This window comes from Haemaphysalis longicornis, unplaced genomic scaffold (genome assembly GCF_048455015.1).
Source record: "Haemaphysalis longicornis isolate Haplotype H1 unplaced genomic scaffold, Haemaphysalis longicornis Haplotype H1 scaffold_29, whole genome shotgun sequence".
Lineage (NCBI taxonomy): Eukaryota > Metazoa > Arthropoda > Arachnida > Ixodida > Ixodidae > Haemaphysalis > Haemaphysalis longicornis.
The window spans coordinates 2,469,143-2,492,778 of NW_027526331.1; the positions used below are offsets into that span (position 1 = coordinate 2,469,143).

The following is a 23,636-nucleotide window of genomic DNA, read 5'->3' on the forward strand; positions in this document are numbered from 1 at the left end:
AAGGGTATTTCAAACTCACCCGCTCCGACAGTGCCAGTTATGAGGAAATAGGCTTAAATACATGCATCACGTGACTATATGCGACGTCACGCCGGAAGTGACGTCATTCGCGATGTCAATACCAGCGCGCGGCAGGAAGGAAGAGCGGATGCGGGACAAATCAAACCGGCGGCTGAAGAGAAACCAAAACTTACAGGGAATGCTTATAAACAGGCCGCGTCAAAATCCAAGGGTCAGGTATAGCTGGTGTGCATCCGCGTTAACAGTGGCGTAATTGGGAAGCTCCACAGTGCTGCCAAGCTCCTGCTAGGACGAGTGCTTCCTTCAAGAGACGCCCTGGCTAGTAAATAGCGGCGAAATAAAACTTAATAAGCGCAAGCGGCCCCGACGGCACTCATTTTGTAGCGTGAGCTACGCTGGCTGAGGTGGAGCAGTTTCGCATAACTCCTGGAGAGCCGTGATACGCATGCGCGAGGAGCAGTGACGTCACATGGCGCACAGAACGTTGCTCGCTGCCCGGCGTCTCTCACACACCCCACGCGCCCAGCGTCTTCGCCGACCTCCGTTCCACACGTGGCGGCCCGGTCCATGCGAGGGGTGGCCGGGTGTGGAACCGATGGCTTGTGCGTTGCAGCAACACCGGCGTGCGCCCGTGGAACCAGCTTAGCTCTGGGGCGATTGGTGACGCTGCGCCGGTGTCGCTTGATAAATATACATGTGTCACATAATGCGTATATCGTGTGTGTGTGTCATTGAAATAGCAGTAAGCATGATAATCAAGCTAATCCTAGACAAAGAGGAAAGCTAAGAATAACCAGCTGAACCTTAGCTCGCGCTACGTATATCTTGGCATAGCCGAGCTAAGCCACTCCTATTTTTTTTATTGCCACGTTAAGAACCACATCGTTTACGCCTTTTTCTCTGTAACGGCGGCAAATTGGCTGCGTCCAAAACTACCGCCAATTACCTGCAATCCAAGACACATTTCAAACACTCTTGAAGCACGTTAAAGAATGCGTACTATTTGTTAAGCTTCGTTTTTAAAGTAGCGTACGTTACCACCCCAGCACCCTCCGCGCTCATCTCATGTTGGTCTACCTATTTCCCCTAGTAACAACCGATAATGGTGACGACGTGCTAGCAATTTCGAGTGTCTTTCTAACCCAGCTTCCTTATAGTGAACCAACACGCACCTTTTAGGGCGCCTGAGAGGGGCCTGTGTGTATTTACGAATTGCGGAACGTTACACATGCTACCGCAAAATGGCCGCTGTCAACGTGACAAATCTGGAAGCGCAGGCGCTCTGTTTTGGAGCCCGAGTGCGTGAACGCTTGTTGCTCTGGCCGTGCACGCAGGGAGGTGATCGAGAAGAGCCCCGTAGAGCTGGACACCGTGTTGACGTACTGCCGGGGGACGCTGTTTGACGACTCGCTTGCCGAATACCTGCCCTTCTTTGAGGTGGGCGCCGGCTGCATCGTTAACGATTCTTCGGAGGAAAGTTCGTGCTTGCTATCTGGGGTCCGCCGCTACCCACAATCATATACAGTTAAACCTGGATATAATTAACGAAGTTGACAAAAAGTCGCATATTTCGTTACATCCAGGTTTCCTTTACGTGCAGGTTTTGAGTTAAAACGCGCGGGAATGAAGCAGCATCGAAATCAATATGCTAGGCATAAGTGATGCTGAACTCACCCTTGCTCAAGGATATATTTCACACTTAAAAACTGCGTGATTTGTGCTTGCTGCTATACTACACGGCCCTCGAATTCACAAGAAGTAACTAAGTATCGTTTTTGCTTTTTGATACTTTTCGGTGCCTTAACGCGTCTCAAGAACCAAGCTTACGCTGAAAGGGCGCCTTTTCGCGAACTTCCCGCTCTTTTCTGCAGCCAAAATTGTTGAAGAGATGCTAGCTGTGACACTGTACCGGACGGTGACGTTCTTCTTTCTCGCCGGCGGAGGCGGCATTTAAAATTGCGAGCTTGTCTTGAAAAGACAAATCTTTTCGTATTCAGGCAGCAGAAATCATCCACGAACCCATACCACAGATATCAGGGGACACACGCGACTACACGCCGACAGGCAGGCCTATAGCATCTAACCGACACCGCACTCACACGTAGAAACGCACGAGAGATTGCAGTGCGGGCGAAATTCGCTAAATTAGTGCATTTCTCTAGCGGATTTTTCAGAAAAAGGGCAAGAAATTTTGACTCATAGCGTAGCGAATTCGTTGCATCCAGATTAACCCTCGCCACTCTTTCGTTACATAGAGGTCGCAAACACATGGGCTTCAATGAAGGTGGAAATGGGGAATTGAAAAACGTCGTTAAATCCAGGGATTCGTTGCATAAAGGTTCGTTACATCCAGGTTTGTCTGTAGAAGAAGTGGGGGCACAGAAAACGGCTCGCACCTATGAGGGATGGGGTGAGAAAGAGTTTAAACTTAGCTTTGAAAAAAAATTCAATGTCCTTCCTCTCTGTGAAAAAGGACGACCAGCGTTGACCAAGGATGACCAGTCACAAATTACAAACACGTTGGTAATTTGTGACTGCGCATACTCGCCAGTTAATAAGCTGAAGGAAACTTGGAAGGGCTAGAGTTTGGTTCTATACTCGGATACAAGTCAAGAAAAAAGGGGCGTCGCCTAATCCCCCACTTCCACCACCCCCTTCCAGCCAATAGTGTCGCTCTATCAAGGTGACGTCGTGGCCGACCGCAGTGCACCTGCGGGCAGCACTCGGAGCCACGCTTTCCTTAATGCGTCCGTGCCGAAAAGTAGTTCGTAAGGGCGCCTTCACTTTGAGCGGAGATAAAAACCTTAGCTAAAATTCTTTATGTGCCCGTTTTAATGCAATGCGTGAAAGAATTTATCGTCAGCTGCAGTAGCGAGTTTTAATTTTATTCCTGATGGTGAATTTCTGCTCTTCCGGGTTTTCCCTCAGCCGCTTGCTTCTGGCAGCTTCTGGTTTTATGCATTTCCGGCCCTATTTCCCGCCATGGATTCCGAAGAAGTCGCATCTGAATGTGCTTCATCGTTCTCGACTGAGAATTGTGGTGCGTTGCCATCTACGCCACTCCGATGGTACAAGAAAAACAAAAGCGGCCGTGTCATCTGCAGCTGCGGACGGGAGATGATCCGGAACGCGTACGTTCGTTTGCGGCATCTTCACCCAGAGCGCAGCGTTGAAGAGACGGCCGCGACCGTGAGCGATCTTCTTGGAGTCAGCGTGAGCTTGGTGATGGACGTGAAGAAGGAGATGAAAAATAACGACGGAAATGTTGCGACGCCCTCCCGAAAGCGCCCGCGAAGCGCCGGAAAGAGACGACGCACAGAAGTGTACGACGACTTCACGAAGTGCGCATTGCGGTCGTCCGTGCATCGTTTTTTTCGCAGCAATGAGATTCCGACAGTGAAGGCAATTGCTGCGGATTTCAACGCTAGCGGCGATGTTACTCCTCTCAAGCCATGGACTGTGCGCCGCCTGCTGAATGACATCGGGTTCAGGTATGAGAAGAGGGGCCGGAACTCGCTGCTGATCGAGCGGGACGACATTGTCGCGTGGCAGCAGAAGTACCTCTACGACGTCGCCAGGTACAGGATGGAAGGTCGAAAAATCTTCTACCTTGATGAAACCTGGGTGAATGCGGGACACACGCTATCGACTGTTTGGACGGACACGACGGTTGCTTCCCACCACGACGCCTTCATGCGTGGTCTGACGACAGGTTTGAAGCAGCCGTCAGGGAAAGGACAGCGCCTGATTGTAACGCACATCGGCAGCGAGGACGGCTTCGTCAGTGGTTGCCTGGATATCTTTCGGGGTACGAAGACCGGCGACTACCACGAGGAGATGGACGGCACCCGCTTTGAAAGGTGGTTTGGCGCCGTTTTGCCGCAACTGCCACAAGGTAGTGTAATTGTCATGGACAATGCCTCGTACCACTCGCGGCTGGAAGAAGCAGTGCCTACGACGTCTTCGCGCAAACAGGCCGTTCAGGACTGGCTGACGTCCAAAGGACTTGCTTGGGATGAAAAAATGCTTAAAAAGGAGCTCCTCAGCCTTGTGGCCTCTGTAAAGACACGGTACATCAAATATCGTATTGACGGTGCAGCTGAAAGGGCAGGATGTATTGTGCTTAGGCTCCCACCCTACCATTGTGAGCTCAATCCCATTGAGCTCATATGGGCGCAGATGAAACGAGGTGTCGCAGCCAGAAATGCCACATTTAAGCTGGCAGATGTAGAGGTGCTCCTGAGGGAAGAAGCTGCCAAGGTAACAGCTCAACACTGGGCAAACGCAGTTCAGCATGTGATCAGCATTGAAACAAAGTTCAGGGGAGACGGTGGAGCAAGTGCGCATGTTCAACCTATTATAATCCATCTGGATGAAGATGACATGGACTCCGACAGTGACCTATCTGGTATCGAGTCCTTTGAAGATGTGTAAGGCGGCCAGCTATTCGCCAGTGCCGCCTTTGCCCCTTTCAGTTAGTGTGGAGTGCGCAATTTAGCTTAAGTAGGTGTGTTTCCATAGCTGCAGGAGCAAGAAACTCCATCAGACAGCAGAGAAGACCAGACATGCTGTTTGTGTGCGTTATTAAGACTTATTTCTGGAGTTAACTGAGCAGCCTGTGTGTGCGGCGTAACTTGTTCATGGTTGATTGCTTTGATATGTAGCTATGAGAATCAGAAGATGCAATTGCAGTGTTTGGTTTTTATTTCATTTGCCATTACTGAATGTTGTATGCTGTGTTGTAGAGTCGACAGGGATTTTCCAGTATGACAGTGAGGGTGACAAGTTATTTCAACAATCGATGCATGATATCATTTGCTGTAGTGAACCGAGCGGTGTATTGTGTGGTGCTGGCTCAGGACTGGTTGCCTTGATATGTAGCTATGAGAATCAGAAAAGGCTGTTGCAGTGCTTGGTTTCTGATTTCATTTGTTGCAAGTGTGGTGCAGGAATTAGGCCGAATGAATGCAGTCCTGACAAGACACTGCGTGGCAGACGTATCCATAAAAGAAAATTGTACATCTCGAGCTAGAGGAAATCCACGCTGTTCCAAACTATTTTCTGGAAGCAGGGCCACGCTTGCACTATGCGATAGTTTTCGCTGCACAGGGAGGATGGCTATTCGCATGTGTAGCATGAGGTGTGTGCAAGCAGAGTCAAGCGAGTTCGCAAATTCACTTCAAGCAGAATCATCTGCAGTGTGTGGCTCTACGGCTCCTTGTGCGACACTATATAAATGGCTATAAAGGCAAGTTTCACCTACAGGAAAAGACGCTAGCTCGAGTTTTCACCCCACGTTTTTTACATTGTTTGGACACTTATGCGTGTATTGGATGCAGAAACAAAGTTGCAAATTAAATGCCTACGTGAAAGCATGTAACTGAACATTGTGTGTCCGTGTGGCTGGCTGAGCCAAGTTGTCTTCTTGTAGAACATTGAGAACAAATAAATCTGTTTAAGTGTCTTATTGCTCGTTTCATTTGCTATGCATAATTCAGCAGTGCGTCTGTTTAGCTGTCTGAGCCAAATCTGACAGGATACAGCAGTGAGGACAAGAAACGTTGCTTCGGTGTTTTATTTCTAATTTGATTCTATTTAGCTATCTGCTGTCTTACGCACGACTTAGGATAAATAGGTTTTATCTGTTGCCTACTCCACTGGATAAAATGCAGAATCACAATGTTAAAAACAATCCCCAAAGCTTTGGGAAGGGGAAACAAGGTTGGTTTCAATTGATCCTCCCATGTATGGGAATCATTTCATGTAGTGCATATTTGGCGAGATTATAAATTTCCTCCTGAACATATGATCCGATTTTGCCTTTGCGTAGCAAGAAAAGTATGATATGCATTGACCAGTTTCAGTGCAGCGATGTGTACCATATGTGTGGTTCCATGCATCAACTCAACCGACATATCATCAATCAGTGCAGATCACTACGTAACCCTTCAAACAGACTTCATTGCCTGTGTTATGAAGTGGGCATCAATTCATGTTCTGTCATTGTGATTTACACTCCTAATATATGTGTAGACATTGCACGAGTTGAGTTGCGAACAGTGCTGTGGCAAGCAGCAGCTTGCTATTTGACTTGGAGCAGCGAGCTTCTCGCTCCAGCGGCCACTTGTGACGCAACAGTGAGAATGGATGAAATGCTGAGCTGTTTTCCACCCTGAATGCTCTATTTTGAATTTAGAGCACGTGCATGCAGATGACCATTGCAGCAGCAGCTTCTTACTTAAGAGACAAACACAAGGCGGGCAGTGTCTATATAGCTTCAATAATGCAGATCTCATGCAAGAATTTGATTTGGTGAACAATATGCATGCGCATGTGTAGAAAAAGCTGAAAGGTGGTTTATTTGATTTCAGTGCTGCGTTTCATGTCTTCACATGCATTGTTGCAGCTGGTCATACCGGTGAAATCTAGCTAATGCAATGTCACTATCGCGAACCACAGCTCATTCACAAAGCATAAACGGGACAATGAAATTGAACTTACAGTGGTAACACTCCTGTGGAATCTTAATTATCATAGACAATGCAAACTCAAAGCAGATGCCTATTCGTATTTAATTCACAAAGGTTTTTGTCCGAAACAACTTAAGGCACTCCAACAAAAAACAGGCGACAAAAACATACTTGTGGCAATTAACACATTTAACAATGGTATCTCAGCGTAACCGAGAAAAAAAATAGAAAAGGTGGCATATTAAATCCCATCACGTAGCTAAGCTACAGCTCGTACGCATTCACGGTCAAAAAGTGCGAAAATTCTGCTTCTTGTATTTGGCAACTTGATCACAATTTGGGCGAATACGCTTGAGCCGACATGGACTTGGGACACACGGCTCGACATATATGCTTTAACGAAATGCAGCGCGCGCCGTCGCGTGGCTTGCGTTTCGCCCCGTGCGTACTGTCCATGGCGTTAATAACTTGCTGGCGTAATCTACGAGAAATAAACAAGGAGTTATCGCCCCCTGTCGCAGACACTGGTGCGATAACGTGGGTAGCACAGACACAGGAGGGACTAAACGGTAGAACGGTACTTCACGCTCAAGGCCAAACGCCCGCACAGGATGACGACGACAGCTTCGTATCATACAGCGTACTGCAGTAACTGCAGCGGCGGCTGCTTACCGGCAACGCGAGCGCTCACAAAGCAGAAGAAAAAACACCGTAGCGATTGTCATTACCGAGCATGTTAAGAACACTGCACACAACACGCAAACAAGGAATACGACTGAACGGCACTAAAAATCGTCCTCAGAGAGCCCGACGACGCCGACGGTTTGACGCGAACAGCGGAGGCGGCCATTTTGGTAGAAGTCCGGAAGCGCGGAAGAACATGTTTTGTGATTTCTTCCGTGAGCGCGGCGTGGAGGCGGTCTACCGCGACGTCACGTTGATACGGCGACACCATTGGCTGGAAGGGGGTCCTTTGATGAGGAAAAGCCGCACTTTTCTTGAGTTGTATCCGAGTATAGCGAACAAGCGTGGGGCTGTCTGTCTACCTTCCGTAGAAGCCTATGTATTGGCAGCAGACGAGAATTTCACAAAGTTCAGTGTAAACTAAGTAATAATTACAAGCAAAGGAAACTGGGCGTAATGATAGAGTCGTCCTTGCTGCCAATTTCCAAACATTTTTTTATATGCCCACACTATATTTAGGTCTACAGATCATTAACCAGAAATTTGGCCTTGCTGCAATATTCAGTTTGGTCGACGGGACCTTCTTTAGACACTCTGTCAATACATGCAGTTTTTGCAAGCACCGAGCCTATAACAGGTCCAGTGAAAAATTTAAGTCCAAGATTAGTTGATGGCGTCAGGGTGCCGACGTCTGGGTAATTCGGAATGGGGCATGGATAACCTTTGCGGATACGGTTGGCGTGGTCGGTGGGTCCGGTGGGCAGCCAGAAGATCGGCGACAGCACTCTCGCAGTACGTGATTGAGAACACAAGAGAAGGGGACCGGAGAAGGGGTTGGCAATGCAGACTGGAGTTGGGGACCAAGAGCTAAAAAAATAACGCGAAAACGTATGTGGGAACGAAGGAAGGGAGACGTTACTGGCCTAATAGAGGATACGGATGCACTTAGGGGATATGCATTGGTGGGGTGACAAGTGACTCTGCCCCTCGTCATCGAAATTGTACGCTGAAGAAACGATATTAACACAAGAAAGCAGTGTTTCCCAGCCACAAATAAGCGAAAAACGAATACACATTTCCAGCCAAATGATGTTGACGTTAATTATTAAGAAAGTGGAATACAAAAAAAATATCCCTGTCCATGTCTCTACCCAGCAGCGCTTGTCAAATTAAAAACCTTTAGAGGATGGCTACACTATATTTAAAAGATAGCTTCGCCCCTGTTGCTACTCGATGCAGGAAACTTGCATGATGGTTGAGGGATTGCGTCATTCAGTCTACTATACGACGTAGTATTGATTGTTTATTGCTAGTAGTTTAGAGGTTCTATGCCTGCTTCGTGATCGCCGTAGAAGACTTTCAGTCTGCATACGTCAGTAACACTGTCGCAGCTCCGTGCACTCTGGCGGCACGAAGTCGATTAGCGTAATCGAAAATTATAGAACGAAAGACTGCGGTGGCAATCACGGAACTTTAATGTGAAGTACCGAAATGCCAGGCTTATTTGTCTAGGTTCTGCTCCAACCTTTGACGTTTCTTTCAGAACTTTCTAATTTATGCCCTCTTTACCCCGCGTGTAGAATAGCAAACTGGATCATAGCCAGATTAACATTCCTTTCTTTCTTCCTTCCTTCCTCCTTCTGTTCCCCCCTTTCTCCCTCGTCCCCTCCCCTTCTCCACCTCCTTCCCCTCCCTCTCTTCTTCCCTCTCTTCCTTCCTTTGTTCCTTCTTTCCTTTGTTTTAGCAATTGCTTTCAAAATTTCCATCCACTCAGCGTGGACAGGAATTGAGGGCCAACTGAAGTCATTTTGTCGCTAATAAGAGGCGAACTGTCGCTATGAGAACCCCGTTAGTGTGGCGAGTGGGGCCGCAGTGTCACGGGCGGAGACGGGTGCACTACATCTAGCCGAACACAGAAGGACTCAGACCGGAGTCCTTACACCGAGGCCGGAAGCTATACCGTTAGCTATACCGGAAGCTATACCGGAAGCTATACCGGAAGCTATACCGTTACAATTAACTTTCGCATTTCAGGAAAATGAAGCTGGTTGCGCAGTTTGACAATCCCTGAGCATGTTTGTACGCGAAACCTCAAGAGTTGGGAAGAAATACCCCGAGCAGCCGACTGAGTAATTGGTTTGGTTTTCTGGGTGGAAACATCGCCAAGAATCAAATCACCTGTCCTGAGAAGGAATCGCTTTGTTCCTATCTTGTACACATATCTGTGCCGTAAATCGATCGCTAGAGTGCGAAACGGCAGCGAAATCCCGCCGTCTAGTGATACGACATGATTTATTTTATTTTATTTATTTATGACATGCTGCAGACGCTACAAGGGGTAAAGGGGCAGGAGGGGCAAAGGCACTGCGTTGTAACACACTGGCAGCATGGGGTAAAATACAGCAACAGAAAATTAAACACATCGCTTCAACTTTCAAATAATCAATTGCATCTATGCAGCTAATAACAGTATACGTGCAGATCATTCCATTCAGATATGGTGCGCGGGAAAAAAAATTTAAACACGTTTGTCCTGGCACTGTAAAGAGTTAGTGACGCGCTGTGCCGGTGCCGTGTACGTCGAGACATCAATGGTTGAATATACCGATGGAGGCTAATTCCAAGTTTGTTGCTCTCAAATGTGTTGAAGAAATTTTATACTCTCTATTTTTCAACGTGATTGCAATGTATGGATGCCACGTTATTTCATCAGATTAGTGGGTGAGTCCGTCATACGATATTTCGAGTAGATAAATGGAACAGCCTTGCGGTATATCATTTTAAGAGCCTGGATGCTTTTTTTTTTTTGCTTGTAGGGGTCCCAGCCTGAGCATATGTATTGAAGTTTTGGTCTTATAATCGATGTGTATGCAAGTAGTTTAATATTTGGAGGTGCCAATTTAAGTTAAAAATGCAAAGCTTGAGAAATCAGGAAGAACAGACGTTAGAAACGTATAGGTTCCAACTTAATTGTTTGTATTAAGGTACTTGTAAGCATTGGCCTCGCAAAGCGGCTGGGCTGGCAGCCTGTCGGAAAACGACGAACTATTTTTCATGTCAGTAATTTTCATTAAAACAGATTTTTCGGCCTTCAGCTTCATATTCCACTTTCTAAACTATGGATGGACATTAGCAAGGTTCGAATTTAATTTTATTTTGTCCTTGGATCAAGTTACTTCGTTAAATAAACTGCAATCGTCTACAAACAACCTGCTTTGCAATGGGTGAGTAATTACATTAACAATTGATTGATTGATTGTGGGGTTTAACGCGCCCGAGCTACACCTCGGCTATGAGGTGCGCCATGCATAGTGCAGGGCTCCTGAATAGTTTTGACCTACTGTGGGTTTTTAACATGCGCCGAAATCTCTACACATGAGCATTTCCTCTTTCCGATTCCATCTACATTAAAATGTCATTAATATATACCAAGAACAATAAGGGGCCCACTACGCTGCCTTGCGGTACACCAGAGGTTGCGGGTAAAGACTTGGGACAGTTGTTTTCAATACTGACATTTTGCATGTGGTTGGATAAATAGGAAGGAATCCAGTTTGTTATTGATGGAGGCAGACCGATTGACTGTAGTTTGTGCGTGAGGTGTACCTGACGTGTCCGACGTGTGAATTAGCCGAATTGTGGTGAAGGTACGAATCCGCCGTTTACTACAAAGCGTGTGTGGTTCTTCCACGATAACTATAGCTGTCTGAAAAGTCAACTCGCAGAGAACCAGTTTGCAATCGCATGCATTGAAAACGCTGCGCGTCGCAAATGCTGGCGTGCAGAGCCGGCGCCTCGGCGTGATCAACGCGGCTCCGCTAGGCATGGGCCTACTGACGTCATCTCCGCCACCCAACTGGCACCCGGCCTCTGAGGACCTCAAACACGCCTGTGCTCAGGCCGCCCGTTTCTGCAAGGTATTCTCTTTTGAAGCAAAATACATTCACCGCACCCTCTGTAGCGGGCTTGCAATTGCACATGGTCATTGCAAGGGTGTCACCAAAATACATCATCAGGTATTAAAGCGAAGTTTTCTATGCTTCACTGATGACGTCATTCATTGCGCAAAGCGCGCAGCAGGAAAGTCAGCTTTACACACGGGGTTTAACAAAACAGATGATGATGATAAGCGAATGCACATCGTGTATGGATTACTACGTACGTCGTTTAAGTAGCATGTCTCCACAGTGCTGACGCTGAGATCTGAGCAAGTTCTTATGCGTGTATAGTGGCATACCCACTATAGCCTCTCTAGAAGCTATAGTTAGAATGGCATTCCATGCGTACGTTCATGTCCAACCAGTATAGAATGTTTTTCTCCATTTTATTTAATTTCGAGAAATAAACTTACTTCCACGCGAAAAGTTTATCAACTTCTTTCCCTACCCCTTCTTTGGCGTCCCAAAGAACGCTGGGCTCTGCATGTAGCTGCAACGGGAGATTAGCCACAAAAAGATGGCGCGGTGGGAGAGCTGTGGACGAGGAAGATGAAATGAGCAATAATCGTTTTGGTTTATTCCGCAGCCATGTCTCCTGCTTTACATGGTATGAGATGGGTTTGTAACAGTGAAGAGAGCTGATCAGACAGAGTCGAGGGGAACCGAACTGGCTTATCGTCCCAGCCCCAGCAACCTGGTCTCCTTCTAGTTAACCTCTCTATATTACCTACCGAGAGAACATGCCTACTTATTCCTCCTCCACTATTCACACCTTCTTGCATCAGTATTCGAGGGACAGAAATGGACAAATAATACATGCGAAAACAAGTATAGGCGTATGAGAGAAGCCTCAGCTACTAGACATCCTATTATTTGTTTATTTATTTTGGAGTACCATCAAGGTCCTTAACACGCGTTTTTTCCCTGATCCACTCCTCTCTCTTCTTGTCCCTTAATGTTACACCTACCATCTTCCGTTCCATTGCTCGCTGAGTCGTCCTCAATTTAAGTTGAACCCTCTTAGTGAGCCTCCAAGTTTCTGCCGCGTAGGTGAGTACCGGTAAGATGCACATGTCATACACTTTCTTCTTCAGGGACAATGGTAGGTGCCATTCATTATCTGTTAACGTGGGTTAAAGACACATTAGTAGAAATTAAGAAGAAGAAATGGACGTGGGCAGGGCATGTAATGCGAAGGCAAGATGACCGTTGGTCATTAAGGGTAACAGAGTGGATCCCTAGAGAAGGCAAGCGTGGCAGGGGGCGGCAGAAAGTTAGATGGGCAGATGAGATCAAGAAGTTTCCGGGGATAAATTGGTAGCAGATAGCGAAGGGCTGGGGTAATTGGAGATTAATGGGACAGGCCTTTGCCCTGCAGTGGGCGTAGAGAGGATGATGATGATGATGATGATGATGATGATGATGATGATGATGATGATGACCATCAAGGTCACTGAGGACGTTACAGGGAGTAATAGGAAAGGGATTGACAATGCAAAAATCACAGAGCATTGAATGCGGACATGAAGCAATGTCCAAAAAACAATCCCCAAAATACACACGGTTTTACAGATGATCAAGGCTTCTGAAAGACCTGACTGATGAATAATCAGGAAAGCGGACAAGTAAGGCCGCCTTGAATAAATTGTTTTTTACATATGGTTCGGCAAGGAGACTCCGTTCAGTCAGGCGGGTATGGTAAGGTAATCGTAACGTGCCCTAATTCCAACTGTTCGTCTCATCCTGAAGTTCTCGGAAGCCTACTAAATATCAAACACCTGAAACGCTTTGGAGAAATATCAACGGGACACCCAGTTGCTAAAAGACTTCTGAATGCACATTCCCTCCATGCATGCAGGGAGCACGACTTCGCATCCTAATCTATAATGCCGATTTTTTTTTTCCAGGAAGCGGGCCACAGCATAGAAAGACTTGGACTGTGGTACAGCCTCTCCAAGTTTTCTGGCGTCCATACCACCGTTGTCGGAATGAACAGGTAAGGCTGTGCATCTAAGAACACGCATTTATGGATGTTGACAGCAAAATCGCAGCCCAGTATGTGGCAGCAGCTACCACTCGGATAATTTTGGCATGCAAGGGTTAATTCCGGATGCTCGCAAAGCAAGATTTCAAAGACAGGGACGTGAAGGTAATCGGGGCGACGTATAGGTGATATGATGCTGAAAATGAGCAGTGATTAGAGTTGGCTTCACGTAATCGTTTGCACCAGCAAGGCTGTTTCGCGACAATGCGCTCAATTGTGATCCCACTCCCGCTTGCAGCTTTATTCGGTTCTCTATCTCTTAAAAGCATGGCTGGTTTTTAAAGCGGAAACTTGATTAGTCGGACAGGTGGCGTCCTGTCAAAAAACTAATGCACTTCCCCATAGACAGGCTGGTCGACCGAAAAGCTCTGATAAGGTCTACAGACACACGGCACGTGCGTGAAACCGGGTTTCCATTATGTAGAAACGGTTGCTTGAAAATCTCGAAAAAGGAAAGGTTCTAGATAACACATTACACACACCATAACGAAGAAGCGGTACGCCGCGGTGGCTCAGTGGCTAAGGCGTTGCGCTGCTGAGCACGAGGTCGCGGGTTCGATTCCCGGCCGCGGTGGCCGCTTTTCTGATGGAGGCGAAAAGCAAAAACGCCCATGTGTTCGAGATTTCGGCGCACGTGAAAGATCCCCAGGTGGTCAAAATTAATCCGGAGCCCTCCACTACGGCGCTCCTCATCGCCTGCGTTGCGTCGGCGCGTTAAACCCTACAATCAATCAATCAAGACTTTTATCTCATAAACCACGTATCGGTATACGTTTATACCGTTCGTAGATGCGTTTACTTAGTGCGCGAAATAGTTCTTTCTTCGTTTGAGATTTTGGTCTTTAAAGGTTTGACTATCGATTGTACACACTTTGAGCGAAGGTTGAACGCACTCTTAGCAAAAGTTTTGACGCACTTTAGATGCAGTTTTGATGTAAGGGAGCTTTCACGCTTCTATCAACTTTCTTTGGGAGTGGGAGGGGGGGGGGAGGACTAATTTTGTTTTAATCCTTTGTTAATCAAGGAAAGGCCTTGCGACCAAAATTCATGAACAGTAGACAAGAGGCAGGAGGAGTAGTCGAGCAGTAACAATTCTGAGTCCACTAAAGCCGTAGATGACGTCACTGCAGCCAGACGAGCCTGACTGTTGTTGCATTTAGAGAGCTGTAAGTACCCGCCGCGGTGGCTTAGTGGCTTTGGCGTTGTGCTGCTGAGCCCAAGGACGCGGGTTCGATTCCCGGCCGCGGTGGCCGCTCTTCTGATGGAGGCGAAAAGCGAAAACGACCATGTATACGAGATTTCTGCGCACGTTAAAGATCCCCAGGTGGTCAAAATTTATCCGGAGCCCTCCACTACGGCACTATCCTAATGCCAAACTGCGAAATTTGAACGATATATTCCAGTGTGCTAAGGTGAAAGGGAGTGGTGGTGTCAGGGCCAGGGGAAAAGAAAGTTCTGTATTTTCTAAACTTAGGAAACTGCCGGACGAGGTGATGAAGGTCGCAAGGAGTGAGTTTTTTCCAGTAAGATACGTGAAAATCACTTGAGGGCAGTATTATCTGCGGAGTGTTTCTGTTGCATAGGATACCTTGGTGAAAATTTTGTATTCTGAAGATTTTTAACAAGTATTTATCAACAAACGTGCCCTTATCTCCACGAAATAAAAATTCCCGCTATTGTCTCTGTTCTGTCCTATCGCTTCAGTACGGACATGTTGGTGCAGAACATGTCGTGCACGAGCATAAGCAAAGCGGAAGAAGCATTCGCCGAGCTCATTAGGAAAAGGTAAGTGCTTGGCCAATGTGCCGTTTCGTCTTATCTTCGCAGTTGTCCGCTCGATTCGTCGTTTCTACCGGTCCCGTTTATAACAGTTTGAGCAGGCCTTAAGTGTGCAACCTCTCGTTGTCAAGTGTTCGACGAAAATACGTTTATTCGGCATAGAGAGAATATGCGCAGTCGAGTCCAGTGAAAAGTCTACACAAGGTTTGGGAGCGGGCTCCTTGATATAAGGCCTCCATTGTAAAGAGGAAGCGAGACCAGCTTGTAGTCGCTGCTAAAGGCACCCGATTCTGTGCAGCGTCATTTAGCTTGTGGGTGCGTTTCTTTCGATACCGTTGGTTGAGGGAAGTGCCAGTAGGACGAATAAATGATTCGAGAAGAAGTCATGTCATGTCTTTCTCGTCGCCGATGGCCATCCTCGCCATCTCCACGTCTTTATGAGCGGCTCTGTCGACAAAACGTTAGCGCAACGGTTTTAGCAAGCGCCCCCCAAAATGCTTCCCAGGCTCCTCGCTTCAACGGTGCGCTATTCTCCACAGCAGCCGAGCATGTTGCTACTGAGGAAAGAATCGTTTACAGCTTGACGAGCTTATTCTGACAAACTCTAGCCAGCTGTAGAGCATTTAAGCGAAGCTTATTACTCGAGGTACAAACCCAGGAAACGCATGGTAGCGTCCTTCTGACCTACAAGTTTAGCCAAGGTCAAACAAGCACCTATAGTGAGGTTTCGCCGACCGAAGCGCCACCAACCACGCTTTAGTAGCCGGCTGAAGCAAATTGAAGACAGGAGCTGGCGTCCCAACAGCGTACTGGCCACGTATGCGACGTCATGGGAGACGAGCATCCTGGTGGGATTAGCCCGCAGGGCATGCCCAGGCTTTTTAGATCTCTTTGCATCAGCCCTGTGAGGCTTCCAATGGCTACTCACTCGTGCGTGTGCAACGGAATGAAGCCGCTGGGACGTGGGCCCGAGAAACGCTATCATCCACTCGATCGTCCATAGTAGTGCCAGATATTCGCCGCAGTTCAAAACAGACAGTTATCCCCAATTTATGTAACTGGGGGCCCATCTACGTTACCAAATCAGTGTGTCAATGAAGACTTGAGGGAGCGGAAGCCTATTTGTTATTTTCTATCCGGACGAATTGGGAAAAAAATGGCTGCGGCTTAGCTCCGCTAACCTTGTATATGCAAAGCAAAAGCTTATAATATGATTGATTCTTGATGTCGCTTGGTTAACCTTTGATGTAGCTGCATTACCGACCACAGCTCAAAGCCGTTCGGTTCCGGGCAACGCTCACAGAAGGAGGCCCGGCCTCGCTTTCATTCTCGGCGAACGCACCGCAAGATCAGTCATATATCCCGAGACGCCCCAGCGGCGCATGCGTGGGAGGCTGCGTGTCTGGTCGGCTGCCGATCAGCTGAGCGGCCGCTCCCGTCGCGGCCTCCGCCTCTACGTGCGCAGGACGATTGAAAGCGGGGCCTTGTGCTCAGCGCCGACAGCGGACCCGGGGTGTGTCGCCGCAGTTGTATCTCAGGTCAAAACGTTAAATTGCGCATCCTCCGCGAAATCAGTGGACGAAAGTAGTAAAAGTTTGCTTTAAAAAACACCGCGGGACTTCACAATCAGAACCTTGCCTGAGTGCCATTTTGTTCAACGAGCCGTGCAAACTTTGGAAAAGTTTGCCTTGCCCCGAGAATGGTGCGCTTAGGCAAAGCATCTGCTCACTGGAAACTGACTCGATAAGCCTATTTTGCAGTTTTAAAGCAAATCTTTACTGACGTAGTCGAGCCGACTTTCGCCGTCACCAGCAATTTGACCTTCATTTGACCGCAGCTGCACCGTAGCCTCGGCAATGCATCACGTGACTAGCCGCGCCGAGCTCCGCCGCCGCCGCTGCCGGCTTGGTGCATGCGCTCTCCGCAGCTGTGTCGCCGCCTGACCACGACTCACCGCGCGCTTGGCTAAGGGGAGCGACGCGCTCGCCTAGTCAATGCGAGGTTGGTCATGAATGAGAGTGAGGCCGGGCAGTCTTCTCTGAGCGTTTCGCGGGAGCTGAAGGCTTTGAGCCGTCGTCGGCATGACCAACTTGCAGATATCGCCAGGAGAGCTGCTTCACAGCTTCTCGCGCTTGGCATTCATGAATGCCAAGCGCGAGAGAGAAGCTAGCGTCGAACCAAACTAAACCAAGCTTTCGCTTTGCATATCCCGAGCTAGCTGAGCTTCTTGAACAAATATCATTTCAATGAAGGCTAACATGTAAAACATTTTGCAGAGGTCTCTTAGATGCCCCTCAGATCTACCTCAGATGTCGTTCCCTTCCAACTGATCAACGTGTAAGTAAGCGCGAAATGAACAAGGACGAACGAAGTGAACGGGACACGGCGCCGTGTCCCGTTCACTTCGTTCGTCCTTGTTCATTTCGCGCTTACTTACACGATGAATGACCAACTCGCCCAAGAAACCACTCTGACAACCGATCAAATCGGTCACGACATAGACGGCGCCTTCGCAGTTTAGTTCACTGATGCTGTCTCACCTCGCAGGTACTTCCAGGCGCCCACGAGCAAGCACTGGGAAGGCGTCGAAGTCGAGAAGATCAGACGGAAGTTGGCCCGGCGGCGCCACAACCTCGCTGAAGAGAGGGTTCCTGTTCCTCTTGCGCAACCGACCTGCGATGCGGCTCTCACCGCTGCCTAGTAATAGTAACACCACGCCGGCATAATAAAAGGAGTGAAGATTTCCTTTCGTATGCGGCAATAGGGTGGATAACAAAATGTGAGTGAGTGTCGTTTTATAGTTTATGAACGAGTGTTAGGTGCAGGATTGCGTGTCCAACATGGCTTGGCTGTCTTGGGGGTGTTTTTTACGAGTTTCGGGTAAACATTCAGGGCATTAAATCTTTCCATTTCCTCCCAGGCATCAAAAGCAATGCCATCTAATTTTCCACCCTGGACCCTTTCGCCCCCACATATCAGATGCAGCATCCCCGAAATGGACTCCAAAAGGAGCATGCCTCAAAGTGGACTCCTACAATTAACACTTTACCATATCCGCCGGCTGTACTCTGACGCAAACCACATCTTCACAGATGGCTCCTGCACACCTGAGCGCAGTTCCTCCGGAATATTTATTCCCTCTACAGGTCAAACGTTCTCCAATCGCCTTGAGCATGCGACATCATATGACCACCGAGCTTCACGCCATCAAGAAAGCTATACGTTACATTTTACGCCAGCGGCCAAAGCAATGGACTGTTTTCACGGACTCGAAGGCGGCTTTCCAAAGCCTGCAACGCAGTGACTGCTTCACCATTCATGAACATGCCTCTCGTGACCACCTTGCCAACGACGCTGGACACCGCATAACGTTTCAGTGGCTTCCCCGTCACTGAGGTGTTCTAGGAAATGAGAAGGCGGATGAAGCTGCTCGCAGAGGCCTGGAAATGCGCAATGTGAGGAAGATTTTCTTCACTAAGCGTGATGCCCCAACTATGGCGAAGGCGCTCGTTTTAATGGAACGGAACCGGCTCTATTCCCTTCCAGAGCACCAGCATGTCTTTCTGCGCTACGTAGACCCTGAGCTCAAGATGAGGCTGCCAGAGGTACTTCCGCGCCGATTAGAGAATAGAATTTATTTCATGTTCTTTATAGGACATGACGGGGCGAGAGAAAAAGCTGCTGTGGAGAGCTTGACGAGCTCTCGCCCCGTACCGGTGTATGGGCAGCAGATGGCGCCTGACGGTATACATCCTAGAGGGCTTGCGTGTAATTGATACAATGCGATTTCAACAAGACACTGTTTTTCTGTAAAATTCAGTAAATTATTACTAAAGAAAATGTTGTTACAACAAATGTCGTTAAATAAACAGAAATGAGAAAAAAAAACAAGTTTATACAATGTCTAGCGGAACATTGCTTGCATACATAGCCAGAACTGGTACTCTTCGTGAGAAAAAAAAGAGAGAGAAAAAAGAAAAGAGAAATCATTATTACAGGTACATACGTAAAAGCTCAGAAATCGTTAAAGAATGAAAGACAACGCCACGTTCAATAAATTGTTTTAGAAGATTGGGGACAGTATAGGACAACAGTTGATTACCATAGATTTTAAAGACGTGCGAGTTTGGTGATGTTTGAAGAGGTTGCGGTGCCCCATACGAGGAAGCAATAACGTAGGTAAGACAAGAACAGCGCATTATATAATAGAAGTTTGGGTTTCGTAGGAAGCAAGTCCCGAGTTCGATCAAAAATTCCAACGGTACGGGCTAGCTTTGTCATTACATTCTCAATCTGAAAATCCCAAAGCATATGTTCAGAGAAAATTATACCCAGCGTTTTGATCCTGTCTACTACTTCGATTCTAGTCACGTTCATAAATAGCGCGTCGGGTGTTATGCCCTTGCCTTTCGCTCTAAAAATTACCGCTTTTGTTATTTCTGTATTTATACTTAGGCCATTTGCTGAGGACCACGCAGCTAATTTTACCAAAATTTCGTTGCCTCGCTCAAACAGTTTTTTGCAATCACTACCACTGAAAAATAAGCTGGTGTCGTCTGCGTACATAACAAATTTTACTGACTGATCGATTCGCACTATATCATTAATATATATGTTAAATAGATAAGGGCCAAGTACGCTTCCCTGCGGGACCCCATAAAGTGCCGGTTTAGTTATATATGCATGGTTATTGATTGATACATATTGGTTATGTTGAGCAAAATATGTTGTCATGATTTCAAGAGATGTTCCACGGATTCCGTAATGTTGTAATTTTTGTAAGAGCAACGTTCGGTTAAGTAAATCAAACGCCTTTGAGAAGTCGAGGAAGATTCCCAACACAAATTTTTCTGTTCAATGTTTTCCAGTATAAATTATTTTTGGTCTAAAAGAGCGATTTCGGTTGAATGACCTTTTCGGAACCCACATTGACATCCTGTTAATAAATTGTGTTTGTCGGTAAAAGCTGTAAAACGCATGTGAATGAGCTTTTCAAGGGCTTTAGAAAAAATGGGCAATATAGAAATTGGCCTATAATTGACAATACTTCCATTGATAATAGCTTCCATTGACAATACAGAGATTAAATACGTGGGTTAGCGGCGGTGTTATAACATCAGCAACAAATTTCAAGGGATGAACCTTAAAATCGAAAACGCCAGAGCAATGACTATTTTTCAAGTGCATAAGGGTCGAGAACACTTCAGATTCCGAAACAGGACTTATATATATGGTTCCAGCGCAAGCTGTTTCCATGTATTTTCGATAGTCCCCCGTGAGAGAGGGCGGGTGCAAGAGAGGGCGGGTGCAAAAAAGGGCGGGTGCAGATGCTCTACCATCGACTATGCAACTTTAATTTCAGTCAACCTAAAGAACAAGCAGGGTTTCGTAAAGGCTATTCAACAATGTACCATATTCACACGATCAATCAGGTGATAGAGAAGTGCGCTGAGTATACTGAACCCCTATATATAGCCTTCATAGACTATGAGAAAGCATTTGACTCGGTCGAAACCCCAGCAGTCATTCAGGCATTACGGAACCAGGGTGTAGATGAGCATTATGTAAGAACGCTAGAGGACATCTAGAATGGGTCCACAGCTACCATCATCCTCCATAAGGAGAGCAGTAAAATACCTATAAAGAAGGGCGTCAGACAAGGAGACACAATCTCTCCAATGTTATTCACAGCATGTTCACAAGAGGTATTTAGAACATTGGATTGGGAACAGGTGGGAGTAAGGGTTAATGGAGAATACCTTAGTTACCTCAGATTTGTTGATGACGTTGCCTTGCTAAGTAACTCGGGAGACGAATTGCAAAGCATGCTTTCCGAACCGTGGGCCTGAAAATTAATATGCAGAAAACCAAAGTAATCATCAATAACCTAGGGACAGCACAGCGGTTTGAGATAGGTGGCGAGGCAGTGGAAGTGGTAAGCGAATATATCTACTTAGGCCAAGTTGTGACCCCGGATCCCAACCATGAGGCACAGATAAATAGAAGGATAAAAATGGGGTAGAGTGCATATGGCAGACATTCTCAAATAATGAATGGCAGTCTACCATTGTCCCTGAAGAAGAAAGTGTATGACAGCTGCATCTTACCGGTACTCACCTACGGGGCAGAAACTTGGAGGCTCACTAAGAGGGTTCAACTTAAATTGAGAAAGACTCAGCGGGCAATGGAGCGGAAGATGATAGGTGTAACATTAAGGGACAAGAAGAGAGCGGAGTGGGTCAGGGAACAAACGCGTGTTAAGGACATATTAGTAGAAATTAAGAAGAAAAAATTGACGTGGGCCGGGCATATAATGCGAAGGCAAGATAACCGTTGGTCATTAAGGGTAACAGAGTGGATCCCTAGAGAAGGCAAGCGTTGCAGGGGGCGGCAGAAAGTTATATGGGCAGATGAGATCAAGAAGTTTGCGGGGATAAATTGGTCGGAGTTACTACAGGACCGGGGTAATTGGAGATTAATGGGAGAGGCCTTTGCCCTGCAGTGGGCGTAGATAAACTGGTGATTATTATTATTATTATTATTATTATTATTATTATTATTATTATTATTATTATTATTATTATTGTTATGGATCGTTTTCCCTCTGAGCCTCTCCCGATAACTGTCTCTTTAAGTTACCGGGTTCGCCGGTAACTTAAAGAGACAGTTATCGGGAGAGGCTCAGAGGGAAAACGATCCATATTTATGCATCGTTTTCCCTCTGAGCCTCTCCCGATAACTGTCTCTTTAAGTTACCGGCGAACCCGTTCAGATCTTGTTTTCTTATATAAACTGCTTCATGGTACAATTTCATGCCCGGAACTGCTTGCAGCAATCGGGTTTCGTGTTCCGAAAAAAGCAACAAGGCTTAACCACCCTTTCCACACAGCTGCTCAACTTAGCAGATGTTCTCCTCTTAATAGACTGCAACGCCTATATAACCTTCACTCAGGGGAACTTGATATTTTTTGCCGTCCCCTTGGGGGGTTTTTGTCCGGGCTGTTAGCCGTGGCGCACTAACTTCATTTCGACAGTTCTCGTGTTCTTCAGTTATTTTCCGCATGTGTATGTTGTTTTCACAGAGTCTGTTCTCATTTGTTCATATATGTTGTTCTTATATGTTCATATATGTTAGTGTTCATATGTTGTTCATATGTTCATATATGTTAGTGCTGCGGGCGTAATCGTTGTATGTACTATGCTACACTTGTGTAGTCAACTCTTCATACATATGTTTAAGTGGCCCGGGCGAACCAAATGTTATAGAAACAAATGTTTCTATAACTTATCAGTTTATGTGAATAGTTACAAACATTTCCTGTACTTTGTTTCATACGTTTTTGTGTAATTGATGCTTCAGCCGATTGCTATGGTCATTGTACGCTGTGTTTGTGCAATGTACCATAACTTCGTATAATGTAGTTTGGATGCCACTTTTAATTTTTTCTCTGTGGTATTTCATTCACCCACATTTTTTCCTGGTTTTATATGTGTCAGCCGCTGATGTATTTCAATGCGGCATTTTTTTTTTCTCAGTGCGCCAGCACCAAGGCTTCGGCTGTTCCTGGGCACTATAATAAAGGTTGATTGATTGATTGATTGATTATTATTATTATTATTATTATTATTATTATTATTATTATTATTATTATTATTATTATTAGATGTCTTCTTGCAATTGACCAGACATTACAGTTTCTATTGATTGTGTAATGTTGCCTAAAATTACACTATGGCATTTTTACTCTTCTGTGAAGTTGTAGTTTCTTCTTATTTTTTGCTCACTCACTGTTCTTTTACCAGCTGTTGATGCATTTCATTGCTGTCTTATACCTTTTCTGTGCGCCAGCACGACTTGATTGTGTAAAGTCGGTTGGATTGCACTATTTTATTTCTAATCTTCTTTGCCGTTTTTTGTAGGTCTTTCTTTCTTTTCTTTTTTTTGCTCACTGAGTGTTTATTAGAAAATTGTTGATGTACTACAGTGCTGCATTTTACCCTCTGAGTGCTCCAGCACGAAGGCCTCCGCTGTTCCTGGGCACTATAATAAACATTGATTGATTGATTGATTGATTATTCATACGGTTTTGGGTGTTGTGTTGTCTTGATTTTAGTTTGTTTTTATGTATGTTTTGTATATGGTGTACCAGTACCAAGACCCTAGGGTTGTTCCTGGCCACCGAAAATAAAGGTTGATTGATTGATTGATTGATTGATTATTATTCTGCCATTCGCAATTCTTCTTTCCTTTTGTATGCAGATGATATAAAGATATTTAGGGAAATTCATTCATTTAACGACTGTCGCTTGTTGCAGTCTGATTTGTGTTCTTTTTCAGAATGGTGTAAAAACAATAACCTTTCTCTCAATATTTCAAAGACAAAAGTCATGAGTTTCACTCGCAAATCATCTAGCGTATCTTTTTTATACTCTGTCAATTCTGTGTCTTTATGTAGGGTTTGTGAGATCAATGATCTCGGCGTTCTCTTTGATAGCACCTTGCATTTTTCAGCTCATACTAAGCGTGTTGCTATGCGGGGTCTTCGTTCTCTCGGCTGTGTTTGTAGAATATCGAGAGAATTCAATTCTCCTATGCCACTACTCAAATTGTACACCGCAATATGTCTTCCTCAACTTGAGTATGCATCTGTGATCTGGAATGGCATCTCTAATTCCTTAAGTAACGTAGTTGAGCGTGTC

At 46.2% G+C, this 23,636-nt stretch overlaps 1 protein-coding gene across 1 annotated transcript in view; it reads left to right on the top strand.

The window, feature by feature from the left end:
* LOC144173116 (uncharacterized) overlaps positions 1 to 17,689 on the top strand; it is a 41,086-nt gene extending 23,397 nt beyond the window's left edge. The window contains exons 5-9 of the mRNA XM_077701630.1: positions 1,356 to 1,458; positions 10,961 to 11,092; positions 13,021 to 13,109; positions 14,862 to 14,942; positions 17,484 to 17,689. Coding sequence (XP_077557756.1) covers positions 1,356 to 1,458; positions 10,961 to 11,092; positions 13,021 to 13,109; positions 14,862 to 14,942; positions 17,484 to 17,637 — 559 coding nt within the window. The 3' untranslated portion in view covers positions 17,638 to 17,689. The remainder of the gene's footprint in view (positions 1 to 1,355; positions 1,459 to 10,960; positions 11,093 to 13,020; positions 13,110 to 14,861; positions 14,943 to 17,483) is intronic.
* Positions 17,690 to 23,636: the final 5,947 nt, after the last annotated feature.